The 14,648-nt window shown below is 45.3% G+C and overlaps 1 protein-coding gene across 5 annotated transcripts; it reads left to right on the top strand.

The window, feature by feature from the left end:
* The first annotated feature begins 5,400 nt into the window (after positions 1–5,400).
* Positions 5,401–14,048, top strand: FAM111B (FAM111 trypsin like peptidase B). 5 transcript variants are annotated; one of them, XM_028111361.2, is made up of 5 exons: positions 5,538–5,746; positions 6,417–6,487; positions 6,601–6,647; positions 7,494–7,660; positions 10,302–14,048. In XM_028111361.2, exons 1-5 carry the CDS (start codon positions 5,573–5,575, stop codon positions 12,408–12,410), a joined length of 2,568 nt encoding a protein of 855 aa, XP_027967162.2. In that variant the 5' UTR covers positions 5,538–5,572; the 3' UTR covers positions 12,411–14,048. The 5 variants fall into 5 exon arrangements, with proteins under 5 accessions (XP_027967163.2, XP_027967162.2, XP_027967164.2 ...); XM_028111363.2 differs by lacking the exon at positions 6,417–6,487 and having other exon boundaries at positions 5,625–5,746; XM_028111364.2 differs by lacking the exons at positions 5,538–5,746; positions 6,417–6,487 and adding an exon at positions 5,756–5,845.
* The last annotated feature ends 600 nt before the right edge of the window (positions 14,049–14,648 follow it).

Raw genomic sequence — 14,648 nt, 5'->3', positions numbered from 1 at the left:
GCAGAATGTGCCCTCCTCAATACCCATCACCAGGCTAACCCATCTCCCCAGCCCCTCCCCTCTAGAACCCTCAGTTTGTTTTTCAGAGTCCATCGTCTCTCCTGGTTCGTCTCCCCCTCTGACTTACTCCCCTTCATTCTTCCTCTCCTGCTATCTTCTTCTTTTTCTTTTTTCTTAAAATATGTTGCGTTATTTGTTTCAGAAGTACAGATCTGTGATTCAACAGTCTTACACAATTCACAGTGCTCACCGTAGCACATATCTTCCCCAATGTCCATCACCCAGCCACCCCATCCCTCCCACCCCCGACCACTCCAGCAACCCTCAGTTTGTTCCTGAGATTAAGAATTCCTCATATCAGTGAGGTCATATGATACATGTCTTTCTCTGATTGACTTATTTCACTCAGCATAACACCCTCCAGTTCCATCCACGTCGTTGCAAATGGCAAGATCTCATTCCTTTTGATGGCTGCATAATATTCCATTGTGTATATATACCACATCTTCTTTATCCATTCATCTGTCAATCAGTTGACCTGAAATTTTGAGCAGAGAGATGAACCTGGAGGAAACCCCAGGTCCTAACACGTCACGGGGCAGACCGCTGTGGAGACGGGAACTACATAAAACCTTCACGTTTGGGAATGGGGAAGAAAGAAGTGGGTGGGAGGTGGCCTAGGATATGCCTTCCCTGGGCCCATCCTGTCAAGCCCCGTCTCTCCTCCATCCTCAAGCCCCTGTTGGTCCTCAACAGCAGGGCAGTGGTGACATTTGCCCACAGGCTGACCTGGTGAGTACAGGCACTCAGACTGGAGGTGCAGAGTTTGCTTGGTAGGTAGCTGAGGATCACACGGAGGGACCAGGCACCTCCACTAAGGAATCTTAATTCACTTCTCCATCATATTCCCTGATTAACTTTTTATTGATCAATAATATATTTCCTAGTATTCATAAATGAATACAAATTTCTCTCCTACTATAGGAGATAAAGTGCCAGCTCTTCTCCCTCGGCTTCCCCAGTGCACCCCAATAAGATGATGTCTTTCTAAAGATTCAGCCCCTGTCCTTCTCCCTCCTCACATCCAGAGGAGTGAGTAGATGTCTAGACCAAACCTCTCTTCCCCCAGCCCTGCTGGCTGGGAGCACAACCCTGGTGGTTCAGACCAGATGTGGTAGACTCTCCCTTGCTGTTAGTCATTTCCAGAGGGTCTACCATGGTCATTGAGATTTAACCATATAACATAAATTTGGCCAGACTTTTTTGCTCATCACTGTTTCCTCTCCTCATTATCTGCTCCTGTCTGAGGTCTGTGCTCCTATTTATTTGCTCTGTGGTTAGCATTCTTCCTCCACTATTTTCTACAGATGTGTATGTTAGTGATATGATTTCTGAAGTCTTCCAAAGCCGCAGATATCTTTCTCTGATCCTCGGGGGACTGACACCCACGACCCCACGTTCGAGACCAATGACATTCTATTTCCTCCATCTTACGTACGATGAACCTGAAGCACAAGGAAGTAGGTAACTTGTTCAAGGTCATGCAGCCAGTAAGAAGTGGATGACTAGCCATGGGGGGTTTCAGACTGATTAACAATCAAAAGCACAAGATAAAACAGGGCTGAACCCAATGTCGTGTTTATAAAATGATGTAGGGCTGGACAGAGCTGGCAGAGCATATCCTTCCTCCTTGGGAGTGCTGCCGGGGCCCTGGTGCAAATGCCAGGCTCAGTCACAGCCTCCACACCCTGAGTAGGTTTCTCACGATGTTCTCCTTAAATTATGCTGAAACTGGTAAACTCAGAAGATTCATGTGTCATTTGTTCAGACCATCGGGTGGCTAAGAAGTCACTCCAAGGTCAACTCTCCAAGTGTCCTTGGCTCCTGTATAGGAAGTGAGTCAGCTAGGGTGAGGACAGGCTGTTCAACCCTTCTGTTCAACCTGTCTTCAGGGGCAAATCCAGGCTCCGAGATTAGATCTCCTGGCTCCTAGCCCAAAACGCCCGGTACAACCCCACCAGCACCTTAAGAGAGAAGATGCTGAGAGAGACAAGAGCAGAGTCTCTGAACTGTAACTGAGTTCCTGGAGGGATCTGTGTATGGGACATTTACCTGTCCTTCCTGTGGGATAGGGGCTGAAAAGTGGGAGAGAAGACGAAGAGGCTGCAGCTAAGTGGGCCAGAGGAAAGGGCTGGGTGCCCCTGGCCCTGAGGACTGCAAGAATGGAGGAGACCAAGGAGGCACGAACCAGCTGTCCCCCATAATCCCTGTTCTCCCACCTCAGCCCGGGGCTTTCCCCTCCACCTCCCGCCCTTAGGCTCTGTTGCTTTCCTCCCACTATGGGACTCCCCCTTGCCCATCTACAAGCTAGATACTGATATGAGGAGGCAAAACTAAGCCAATGGAAAATGATCCTATTTATTACAGAGTGAGATACAGTATATGAACAATAAAGCAGGATAAGGAGACAGAAGACATGGGGGGGAGGCGCATATTCAACAGGAAGTGGTCAGGGAAGGCCACCCTGAAAACCTGGTGTTGTTCTGAAGAAAGAAGGAAGAGAGCCAGGCACAGATGAAGGTGAAAGCTTCCAGACGGAGGAAGCTCTGCGGGAAGTGCCCGAGATGGTCCATTGGGGTGAATGAAGAAACTATTTGAACCTCCATTTATATTTTTATCTAAACGTGAAAAGTTACATGTGCCTAATATTCAATATGTTATTAAAATACATAATGTAAATAAGTATATATGGGGTGAGTGCTCAACTTGCTAACAATTATACCCGCGAGAAATTAAAAGTTCAGAGATTACTGTAGCACAGCCTAAGGCAATAATCTGAAAGGCCAGGGTAAATTTTTTCCATCACATTATCTGGAAGAAAACAGGTATCTATATGCTGTGTCTATCTTTTTGATTTCCTGTGTACATCTTCTTCTCCTTTACTTTACAGCAGAGTCCCCTATTCTTCTGTATTTTCAATACCAACTAGACCCATGCCTTGCAGATGAGTCGCTAATAGAGGAAAAGATGACTGGACAGACAGAAGGATGAATCAGTGTAGACCTGTTTCACCGAAACTTCATGCACTGAAATGCTACAAAGGCAGCCTTGGCACAATAAAGGACTTTGGCTTTGGCATCTGATAGGAGTGAAAATCCTTTCAAGGAACACCCACAGGCAACATACTTCCCTTGTTTCCTAATCTGTGAAATAGGAAATGAATTAAGCAGAAAGAGGAAATGAGGCAATGCTCTGGACAATTTCAAATTACAATGCCTGATGTTTAATGGACACTTCGCACTCTGCTCTCCTGACCCCTAGGCCCACGCACTCTGCTCCCCATTGTCAACACCCAGAAATACTTAGCTGCTAAGGCAAAGACAGGTACCACGCTGGCTTTGCCCCCTCGAAGCCTTTCACAAAACCTCCAAGGACCCAGAGTGATGAACCCAGAGACCAGCGAAGTGGGCCTTAGTTAACTGAGACCAAGGCAGTTGGAAAAAGAGGGTTGAGCCAGCCTGAGCTAGAGCAACCTTGGACAGACACATGTCCTTTCAGGGAGTACCTGATGCGGCATAGGCCACTGCCACCTCTCCATCCGGTTCCACAAGTGAAGCCCCCTAATGGGGTGGGAAGCTCTTGGGCGATAGAGAATGAAAAAATGGACAAACCAACACCAAGCTGCCTTTGGCGACAGTGAGTGTCAAACCTCACCCCCTTCCCCGCCTCCTCTTCCCTCCCCTTTCCATCAGGCTCGTTCTCTGGCGCCCTCTGCAGGCCATGCTCGGAACTCCAGCTGTGGTGGAGAACCTTTAACCACCGCGAGTATCCATCCACTGGTGTTGGGAACTGGGTTCCGTTCTTGGGGTCTTTGTTCCCTGCCTGGGCGATCCTGCAAGGGGACTGCCTGTGCTGACCACATCCCCAGGAGCTGCCTGTACGAGAGCCCGTGGGCGAATAGGGAGGGTCACACTGGGAAAAGTGAGGGCTGTGGGGAGCGGGACTGGAGGGGAGCAAGGGGCAGAAAGTGCTGGGGTGGGCTTGGGTCCTGGAAGCTGATTGGAAGAAAACAGAGAAGCAGTGGAAGGGGGCTAAGGACACCGTGCCTGCCTGCTTGGGTCTTAATCCTGGCTTTGCTAATAGCTGTTTGTCTTTAGGTCAATTGCTCGATGTCTCTCTATGGCCACAATTTCCTTTAAAATGGGGATAAGGGTAGCTGCCTCCTATGCTTGTTAGAGGATAAAACTAGTTAATATTTGTAAATACTTGGAGTACATTTTGGTCACTGAAATTAACAGTTGGCTTTAGAGATGGCCACCAACAGCACTGGCATCACCTCTTCAGAAATGCAAGTTACCGGGCCATACTCCAGCCTTAGAGAGTCAGCATCTTCGCAGAGGGAGCTCAGAAATCTGTTTTGACAAGCTGACCAGAGGATTCTGATGCATCATAAACTTTGCGAAGCACTGGTCTGAGTTTCCGCGGTTTTTAAAGCTACCCAAGTGGTAGCTGGAACAGGAAGGGAAGGAGAATCAGAAAGGGGCAGACCAGTTTAAGTAACAAGTAGGGAATCAAGACCCGCAAGAGGGGAGTGAACTTGCCCAAGATCTCCCTGCAAGAAGCTATGACACTCCTCCAGTGCACCACAGCCCCCAACTAGTCCCACGGTCTTAGGCAAACTGTCCTGTTTCCTAATCTGTGGAATGGGAGCAAAAGCCAACCTAACTCCAGGGGTGACTGCGAAGATCCCATGAGACCCAAATATGTCAACTACAAAACACCGGCCCGCTGGGAATAGGGTCTGAACTACAGTGATCAACCAACCCCAGGCCCCAGAGCCTGAGATGCCTGCAAGCCCCTGGGCCCCCGCTGGGCGGATTTCCCTCTAAGAGGTCCTTGATAAAATAAAACTCCTCCGGCAAATCACGGGGGCGGGGACGGGGGGAGATTTAGGGAGAAGTTCAGATCCCTGGGCTTCTTGCTTTGGCCTAAGTGTGTGCATTAGCACCAGCCTCGGTGAGGCTGGTTCATTTGATGGGGGGGCCATGTCCCACTAGACAGACCACAGGAGCGCTGCTGCCCGCTTTGGGCCCTTTAGAGCGCTGGAAGCCCGTACTGCGCCCGAACAGCACACGAAGGTTCTGGCAGGGCCTCTGCGCAATTCAGGCCGGCCCTCCAGCGGCCGTTGGGTCCCGCCCGGGATACGCCTCGCACCACCGCCCACTCCGCAGGCTCCAGACTCCGGCCCAGAGCGCCAGTCCCGCCTACGCGCTGCGGACTCCGCCCCGCGAGAGCGGGAATCGCAGGCTCCTCCCACTCCCGCCCGCGCTCGCTCAGCTCCCCGCCCGACCGCGGCCCCACAGACCCGGGAGAGCCGGAGGAGAGTGCGCAGTCGGTCCCGAAACGAGATGCCGGCTCAGGGCCAGCGTGGGGAGTGCGTGCGCGGAGGGACCAAGCCGCAACCTCACGCGGCCCCAGCTCACCGGATGGGGTCCGCGCCCAGCCTCTCCCGCCCGCCGCCTCGGTGCCGGGAGTGGCCAATGGGTTCCTGAAGTGGCTGTGTTCCTGGCCAATGAGGGCAGACACCGCCCCCTCGCCTCTAGTTGGCAGGACCAAGAGCGCGGGAGTGCTCACTTCCACTTTCCCAAGGGAAGAGAGCCCGCGGGGAGCCCTCCGTGCCACGTCTTCTCAGCTCTTGCGAATCCCGAGGCAGCGATCACCGGCCCCGTGGACACACTCCGCATCTGTGAGTGGTGCTCTGGTCCTCAGTGGGACGTGGAGCTCCTAGGGGTGGTCGTCAAGAGCACTAGGCCAAACCTTGGTCCTGAGCCGAGAAGTTTTGGGGGTAAGGGATAAGCAGCCTCCCATTGTAGGAAGCTCCTTCCCGCCCCCCACCCTCAAAGATCAAGACTTTTCCTCCTAGAAAGACACTTGGAGATTTAGCTAGGAAGCTGTTTCAGCTGCCCTGTTGTGTGCCTGGGCATCCGGAGAGGGGGAGGGGGGATGCGGAGGCGGGCGCGTTCTCGGCTGGGGGGGGGGGGCACGGATCAAATATAACTGCAGCCCAGAGTCACTGAATCATGATCTTTGAGGGTGGGATCCGGTATATCTTCCTTTTCAACAAGCCCAGAGGGGGTAATTCACAGGAACAATAAAAGGTTGATCTACACCAAACATCTTCATTTACAAATGAGGAACCCCAGATCCCTGGGAGGGGTGTAGGGAGAGGGTTTGACGTTTCAGGGTGGTTCTTTCTTGGCCTTAGGTACTTCCTTCCGTGGCTGCTCTGCTCAGTTCTCCCCGGAATACCTGAGAGGAACCCTCTTCATGTATCCCAAGTTCTCGGTGTGGGGAGGTCATTCCCTTCTGTGTCCTGTCACCTCTGCCACCTCCCTCTCTCTGACTCTTCAACTCAGGGATTCCAGCTGGCTCTGCTGTACTGCCCCTCTCGCAGCCTGGCCTGGGATCTCTCACGCGGTCAGCGGCAGTAAGCACAGGGGGTGCCTTATTTGTACTGTCCTTAATTGCATGATGGCCAGCCAGTTCCTTGTAAATCATTGTTACCTATCTTTTGCCCATTTTGTCTTGCTTTGTTTTCAGTGTGGAGGCTAAATCTGGTCCCTGTTACATTTGGCCAGTGTTTGAAGGTAATAACTATTTCAATGTTCTTTGCTACTAGCTCTGTGAACAGTGTCCCTTCTGGATCTGTTTCTGTTCCCCAGTTTCTTTCTTCATTAGGGGACCTATTTTCCTCTGCTGTTCATGCCTGGTGATTTTGTATTGGACATCCAGCTTTGTTAATTCCACATTTTGGGGTGCCAGAAATGTTTCAGTTCTCATCGATCTTCTTAAGCTTTGCTCTAATGCCCAGTTATGTGACTTGCAAACAGTTTGATCCCAGCAAACGTTGCCATTCAACTTCCTTAGGTGGGACCAGAGCAGCCTTCAGTCTGGGGCTACTTTTATCCCACTACAGAGACAATACCTTCCTGAATACTCGACCCGATACCTCATGCATGGTGAAGTTTTCTAGTTTGGCTTTTGGGAGGAGAAACTATTCTCAGGCCTGTGTGAGCCTCAGAATTGTTCCTCTTTTTCCTTTAAGTGGTTCTTCCCCTGGCTTCCAGTAGCTTCCTCACATGCATGGACTGACTGATACTCGGCTGAGATTTCAGGGGGTACCCACTGCAGATCTCCGATTCTGCGTGTAGCTGTAGCTCTCTTCTCTCTAGTAGTCTGCCCCACAAACTCCAGCCACTTCGGCCTCCCATGACCCTGAGCTTGTCTTCTCAAGCCAAGGAAACTGCCAGGCTCTGCTGTTTCCCTTCCCTGAGATATGGTCTGGAAACACTCCCCAGGCAGAAAGCTAGAGGTTCATGGGGATTACCTCATTTGATTTCTGTCTCTGAGGGGTAAGAGATCACTGTTCTGCACTGCCTGGGGCCCAGTGTTTGAAAGTTGTTTCATGTACCTTGTCTTTCCTTTGTTTTTAGTCATTGCAAGTGGGAGGGTAAATCCAACCGTTGTTTCTCTGACTTGGCCACTAGCAGAAGTGAGTCATAGTTTCTCAGAAGTCATCATGAACTCCATGAAACCTGAAGAGAACAAGTCATTCACTGCTACAGAAAATGGCCGGGGTACCAGACCTGAAGATTCACAGGTATGTCTCCTTTTTAACAACTCTTGGCTACAGCAGCGTTCTCCAACCGTAGTATGGTATTAGGATCCTGGAAGGGGAAAAGCTCATAAAGAATGGCGGTTATAAACCCTTCCTCTGTGTTGTGGAAATTTTATATTTGGGAGATCACATCTCTAAGTGCCTGTCAAAACCAAATGATAGTGTATGAATTAGCAGTGCAAAGTGTGCCTTGTTAGACAACAAGATCACTAACAAACACTGTAGATGCTTGATATCAGAAGGACAGACAGGCCAAGATAGTAAGTAAGCAATTACTGCTTACTGAGAAATTAGTGTGTACCTGAAATTACTCTTGCAACGTCCTGTGGATTATCTCATTCAACATTTAATAAAACAACAGATGTTGTTATCATCCCTGTTTTAAAATTGAAGAAACTGAAACCCACTTTTCTTAAAGTTGCAAAAATGATGAACTTGAGGGTGAGGATTTGAATCCAAGCAGTCAGACTTCAGAGTCGGTTTTTGACCAACGCAAAATATGCAAAATGATAATACTGACTCAAGATATAAACAAGTGTTTTGGAGTGCAGAGAGGAAAATGCTCCATTCACACTCAAAATTTAGGCAGTATCACCTGAGAAAGATCTTACAGGATGAATAGAATTTCACCAGGGAAGTGTATCCAGCATGAGGAAATAGCGGGAGTCAAGTCATATGCACAAGAAAACATATCTGGGAGCAGTATAGTTAGACTTGATGGTGTGGAAGAATTCAAGAATGTGGCAGAAGATTATAGTAGGCTTTATTTCAATAAAAATAAAATAGGAAAAGCAAGCCTTTACACTTTTTAGAAAAAAATAGAATAATTCTATGAAAGTTAATCTTATGACATAGAATGATTAATAAACGTGACAACAGAAAACTAAGGATTTCTTATCTTGAATGACGCCTGATGAGAATGAAAAAGCAAGCCAGATACTCCAAGAATATGTTTAAGACATATAATAAATAAACGACTTGTGTCTGAATATAGAAAGGATTTTCAGTGATCAAAAGGAATATAGTCCAATAGAAAAACGGGCAAGAGACATGAACAGGCAGAAGCATGAAAAGGCATTCAACTCGCATTAGTAAGTAAACGAATTAAGATGCCATTTCACACCCACAAGATTGGCAAATGTCGACAGTTGGGCAGTACTGACTTTGGATGAGGATGTAGATGTCCCACAGTGGAAGTACAAGGTGGTACAACTGTTCTGTAAATAATATGGCAGTATTTAATAAAGGGAAGTATTCAGAGATCCTAAATTGGAGCAGTCCCACTCCTACCCCTGAGTGACATTCTTGCACGTGTACGCCGGGAAACATTCAAGGATATTCACAGCAGGATGGAACCACTATTTTTTTGTAGAAAAAACCTGGAAATGAATAAATGCAAAGGAAAAGGAAAGCACCATGAGAGGAAGAAACTCACTGTGCCTGAAACCAGACAGAGCTCATTCAATTGCACTGGCCTCCTAAATAAACCAAGCCCCTCTGTCCCTCCTGAGTTTACTCTCTCCAGCTTTATTCTTCGTTCATATAGAATAGGTCCAAGACTTGAGACTCCACAGGAATTCCCATCCAAGTTCTACTGAATCCTGTGGTGTCATGTTTTTCACCTATGTCCTTGGTTTTGATTCCTGTTGCCATCAGATTATCAATACTTTTTCCCAGGCTATTACCAACTGGTTCTATTTGTATATGTTTTTGAATATGTATATTTATGTGTATATGCCCATGTGTATTTACTTGTATATCTATCCAATCCTGGGATTTATCAATCATTTTAGTATATCATGTGTTTCCTTACTGCTGTTGAAACATGTACCGAATAGAACTAAACAGATACTTAATGGGAATTTTTGCAAGGTGATGTTTCACCTGTCCAAGAGGTGCATTCAGTAGCTCCAGTTTTACTAGTAAGTAATACAGATTTTAAAAACAGTCAAATTAAATGGCATCTCATTTATCATTTGGTAGACATCTAAAATAGTAGTACTGAAATCCTTTGGAGGAATCAACCATATGGTTGGCCTCTTTGGGCAGCAAGGGGGGAAGAATCAGGATGAACTGCTGCAATTTCTCTGGCAAGGAGTTGGGCAGCTTAGATGTTGTGAAGTACATTATAACCTTAGTCTCAGTTTTTCTACCTCAGGGAATCTAGCCTAGGGAAATATTCAGATGTTGAGACAAAATGTTTTGTGTGTAGAAATGTTTGTCATATTTAGAGTAGTAAAAACCTGGAAACAATCTAAGTATCCAGCAACAGAAGAATGGATTAGAAATTATTGTACGGTGAAATATCCTGTGGCCCCTCAAATTGTGTTTTCAGAGGTTGTTGAATGGCATGTATGTCATTAAATGTGTTTCATGACATGTCAATCAATGGCAGATTGCTTAGTGATTTGTATGTGCATGTGAAATCATAGAAACAAATAAAACAACATGTAGAATGGTTATCTCTGGTGATAGAATAACTTGATTGGTATTTTTTCTCCCATTATTCATTATCCATGTTATTATCCAATTCTTCACAGTATCTATTAGTTTTATAATTAGAAAACCATGAAACATTATTAAAGGTGGTTCTTACTAAGTTTTTCATCTTTCCTTTTTTAAGGATACTGTCATGAGGCGGACATGTCCTGGCACACCTGCTGCTCATTCTCTGTCTGACAGGAAAGAGCATAGCAGTCCCATTAAGCTTAAAAGTGAAGTCAAGCAGGAAGCCTCTGTGGAAATTCAGAACCGAGACTTGAGCACCAGTAAAAAATGTTCTTTTACTTTTACTTTGAGTAAAAGCTCCGGGAAATCAGACCGTAGTGTGTTTCGAGGCCATGGTAAACCCACTGAGAGTATCTACTCAGCTCTGATAGCTAAGGAAAATTTCAGTGAAAGGATGGGGAATCATCTTAATAAGAACATCCTTGTTTATGAAGAGAAAACTATAGGCGGATATGTAAATTTAGGAATGCCCCTCAAGTGCCTACCTGAAGATTCCCATTTTAAAATAACATTTGGTCAAAAAAAGGGTAACCAGGATCAGATGTTTCGCCAGTGTGAAGATCCAAACATGGAATGCGTTCTTTTTCACATTGTTGCTGTTGGAAGGAATATAAAGAAGATTGTCAAGATCAAGGAACTTCATGAAAGAGGAAGTACACTTTGTGTCTATGCCTTAAAGGGTGAGACTATCAAAGTAGCTCTAAGCAAGGATGGCCGATTTCGGTCCGACCTTGACAAATATGAATGGAAAGTAATGGAAGATCATCAGAAAATTCATGGAAAGCAGTCCCTGGTGGATGAAGTATGTGGAAAAACCTTAGAAATGGACATTTTTAAGAAACAGGTCAGGAGAAGTGCTCCTAAAAAAATTAATCAGAATGAAAATGCCACTGATGAAATCAGTCCCTGGGATCAGATACAGTCTGAGAGCAAAGAACACGAACCAGAGACCGATGGGGAAACTGAAGTTGTAGAGTCCACCAGAGAAAAACTCGTCCCACCTCAGAGTCTAGGGCATGGTATTGAAGGTAAAAAACGACGCACAATTTCCAGAATGAGGAGGTATTATAATAGTTTTAACAGAAAACACTGGAGGAACAACTCAAGACATAGGCAAAGGCCCCATGTGCGTATGATGCATGTTTTTCAAGCCATGCCGAGGATGGCGACTAACCTCTGGCTAAAGAATTGCCAAATATTGGACAAAAGTATAATGGATCAATATCCAAATTTTAATGGGGAGGCACTTTGGATGAGTAAGTATTTTCAGAATGAACGGAAGAGAACCAAACTGACAACCTTTCAACAATTCAATGTATATAAAAAGTACTTTGGGAAAGTGACTGAAAATTCTACTGCAGTTGCAACCTGTGAAGCTCTTATTCATCTTAGTGAGTCAGTTGGGTTCATGACATGGGACAATAATGGAAATCGAGGGTTTGCTACTTGTTTTGTCTTCAATCATGGTTATATTTTCACCTGTCGACATGTAATACATCTTATGGTGGGAGAAGGCACAGATCCAAGTTTGTGGCCAGCTATAATAAGCAAATGTGCAAAGGTAACTTTCACTTACAAAAGGTTCAGGCCTGTTAACGTTGATTGGTATGACATTGAGCCATGGTTTGAAGTGTCTGATGGACCTCTAGATTATGCCGTTCTAAAGCTAAGCAAAAATGAAAATGGATTCCCTCCAGGATTGTTTGGACGAATTTCCTCTCAACCGTCTAGTGGTTTGGTTTATTTAATTGGTCACCCAGAAGGCCAGGTCAAGAAGATAGATGGCTGTGCTGTGATTCCTCTAAATCAGCGGTTATTGAGGTACCCAGAACAACACCAAGATGGGATGGTAGGACCCCATGCTGCCCTGTATAATGCTTTCTCCATGTTCACCGAAAAAAGTTTCCTACCAGAACTTTGGAGAACTGACACACTTAGCTATGATACCAGCTTTTCCAGTGGATCCTCTGGCTCCCCAGTGTTTAATGCATCTGGCGAATTGGTTGCTATTCATACCGTTGGGCATTTTTACAACCATGGAGGTAAAATCCAAGCCCTTATTGAATATGGCTATTCTATGGATTCAATTCTTTGTGACATTAAACAGAAAAATGAGAGGTTTTATAAATTCTTAAACGAAGAGAAAAACGAGAACCATAACAAAGACCATAACAAACAAGAGTTGTCACTTCACGATAATCAGATTGAATCCATGGAATATTAGAAAAAAGGTTTTTTTTTTTTCAAGAAAATATGCCAATAATTTAGAGTATTTGGGGCTGTTTCCTTAAAGTATAATGAAAATTCTTTTAAATTAAAAAAGTTTTAGAGAATCATGTGGATGTGCAAAACACATATAAGAGTTTAAGTAAATTCTGATTTCTAATTTTTTTTTTTTTATTTGAAGCTATCTCAAGCCTCTGTTATATACATACAAAGAATTTGGTGTTTACCGTTCTGAATGCTTAGGAGGATACATCCATCCCATCTTCCTAACTGGTAAGGTGACCCCATTCTCTGCATCACAAAATAATGGGTAAATAAACTTTAGAGGGAAGGAAAAAAGACTTGTTGTTCCTCTAAAACCCAAAATTCTTTGGTAACCTTAATGTTTTTTCTTTTTTGTGTCACCTGTAACATCAGCCCCTATTGCAAATGCCCACAGAAAATCCTAGCTTTTCTGTCCTTTCCTCTAGTTCTGCCCTTCTGTGGAGGACAGAAGCATGACTTGCTAAGTCTCCATGCCGACCCTCTCTTATCCATAGTCTAGGAAGCTAAAATATAAATATATCAGTCTAAGTTGCAAGTTAAGATTCGGGTATAAAATAGATGCACTTGCCTGTTATCTGGAAGATAGAGATAAGATGGAAATTGTCTTTTTTTCTCCATCTTCTGGCAGACTATGTCATAGATGTATTTACCCACTCCCCTAGATAGTCCAGAATTTCTGAGTGATGTGCCTGTCTCCATCACATCAGGATGCAGCTTTTTGTGGTCTAGAGATGAATCCTACCATTCCCTTTCACCCTACTCACATACCCAATACAGCATAGTAGAGTATGGCCAGAATCCAACCACTTAAAATAAAATTTCCACTCAGAAAAGTGAGTGGAAAATACAACAGTCACTGTCCCATGGCAGTGATCCAATTCTGTTGTATCTATGGTGCTTTATTCCCCAGATCCCCTGCATGAATGGGCCCTGAATATCAGTGTTTCTTTGTGACCTGACCTCTAAGTCATAATTGATAGAATTTTTTATAGGCACAGGGTTCAAACTAAAGTTCTCTCCCATGATCCAGACCTAGAATATACAAATGCTAGTCAGTTTTGGACTGAGAACCTGTACGTTCTGGAAGTATGCAGTGACTTTGCTCATAGAGAAACATAAACCTGACACTCCTATATGGTAGGATGGATGATGACCCACAATGCTATCTAGGTCCTACTACCTAGAAGCTTTGAAAGTTAAATTATGTGGTAAAAGGGACTTTGCTGATGTGATTAAGTAAGAATTTTGAGATGGGAGGAGTATGCTGACTTAACCCAAGTTCTGAGTGTAATCACAAGTGTCCATGTGAGAGGGACATGGAGAGAGATTTGAGTACAGAAGAGAAGAAGGTTGTGAGGGAAAAGCACACAAAGGAATGCCAGACCACAGCCTAAGTCATAAAGGCAGCTTTTCCAAGCTGGAAAGGGCAGAAAATGGATTCTTCCCTCCAGACTCCAGAAGGAACTGTCTCCCGACCAAACTCCAGAAGCAACTGATGCTGACATTTTGCTTTTCCTCTCCTAAGATCCATTTTGCCTTTCTGACCACCAGATATGTAAGATAATAAATTTTGCTGCTTTAAGCCATTAAATTTGTGGTGATTTGTCACAAAAACAATAGGAAACTAACATAAAGAGACAGAAAAGTCATGCTGGAAATATGAAATTAAGCCACACAACTCAACCTATCCAGCCCTCTGATAAAAGGCTAATCAGAAAAACGAAACTTTCAGGGTTCCTGGGTGGATCAATTGGTTAAACATCTGCCTTTAGCTCAGGTCAATATCCTGGGGTCCTGGAATCGAGCCCCACATCAGACTCCCTGCTCAGCGGGGAGTCTCTTTCTCCCTCTTGCCTTCCCCCTGGTCAGGCTTGCACTCGCTATCTCTCTCTCTCTCGTACACACACAATCTTAAAACGTATATTTATTTTCTTCTTGGGAATAAATAAAATCTTAAAAAGGAAAAGAAAACCAAACGTTCACTGATGGCCACATAGTTTAGTTCGGTAGAGTATCTCAAAACTCTTGAGGGCACCCAGGATCAAAAACTGAACTTTTGGGGCACCTGGGCGGCTCAGTCGTTATGCATCAGACTTCAGCTCAGGTCATGATCCCAGGGCCCTGGGATCGAGCCCCGCATCGGGCTCCCTGCTCAGCGGGAAGCCTGCTTCTCCCTCTCCCACGTGCCCTG

The sequence above is a fragment of the Eumetopias jubatus genome, unplaced genomic scaffold (assembly GCF_037043125.1).
Source record: "Eumetopias jubatus isolate StellerSeaLion01/CBP00866 unplaced genomic scaffold, mEumJub1_p1.0 scaffold_13, whole genome shotgun sequence".
NCBI classification, from domain to species: domain Eukaryota; kingdom Metazoa; phylum Chordata; class Mammalia; order Carnivora; family Otariidae; genus Eumetopias; species Eumetopias jubatus.
The sequence above is the reverse complement of the archived record's forward strand: the minus strand, read 5'-3'. Positions and strand labels throughout refer to the sequence as shown.

What these genes read in the sequence shown, in the direction of transcription:
- FAM111B (XM_028111361.2), top strand. Translation starts at nt 5,573, where the DNA reads ATGAGGGCAGACACCGCCCCCTCGCCTCTAGTTGGCAGGACCAAGAGC. An exon ending in CTCTCACGCGGTCAGCGGCA is followed by an intron (nt 6,488 to 6,600) that starts GTAAGCACAGGG and finishes CTTTGTTTTCAG; the next exon opens with TGTGGAGGCTAAATCTGGTC. An exon ending in CATTTGGCCAGTGTTTGAAG is followed by an intron (nt 6,648 to 7,493) that starts GTAATAACTATT and finishes CTTTGTTTTTAG; the next exon opens with TCATTGCAAGTGGGAGGGTA.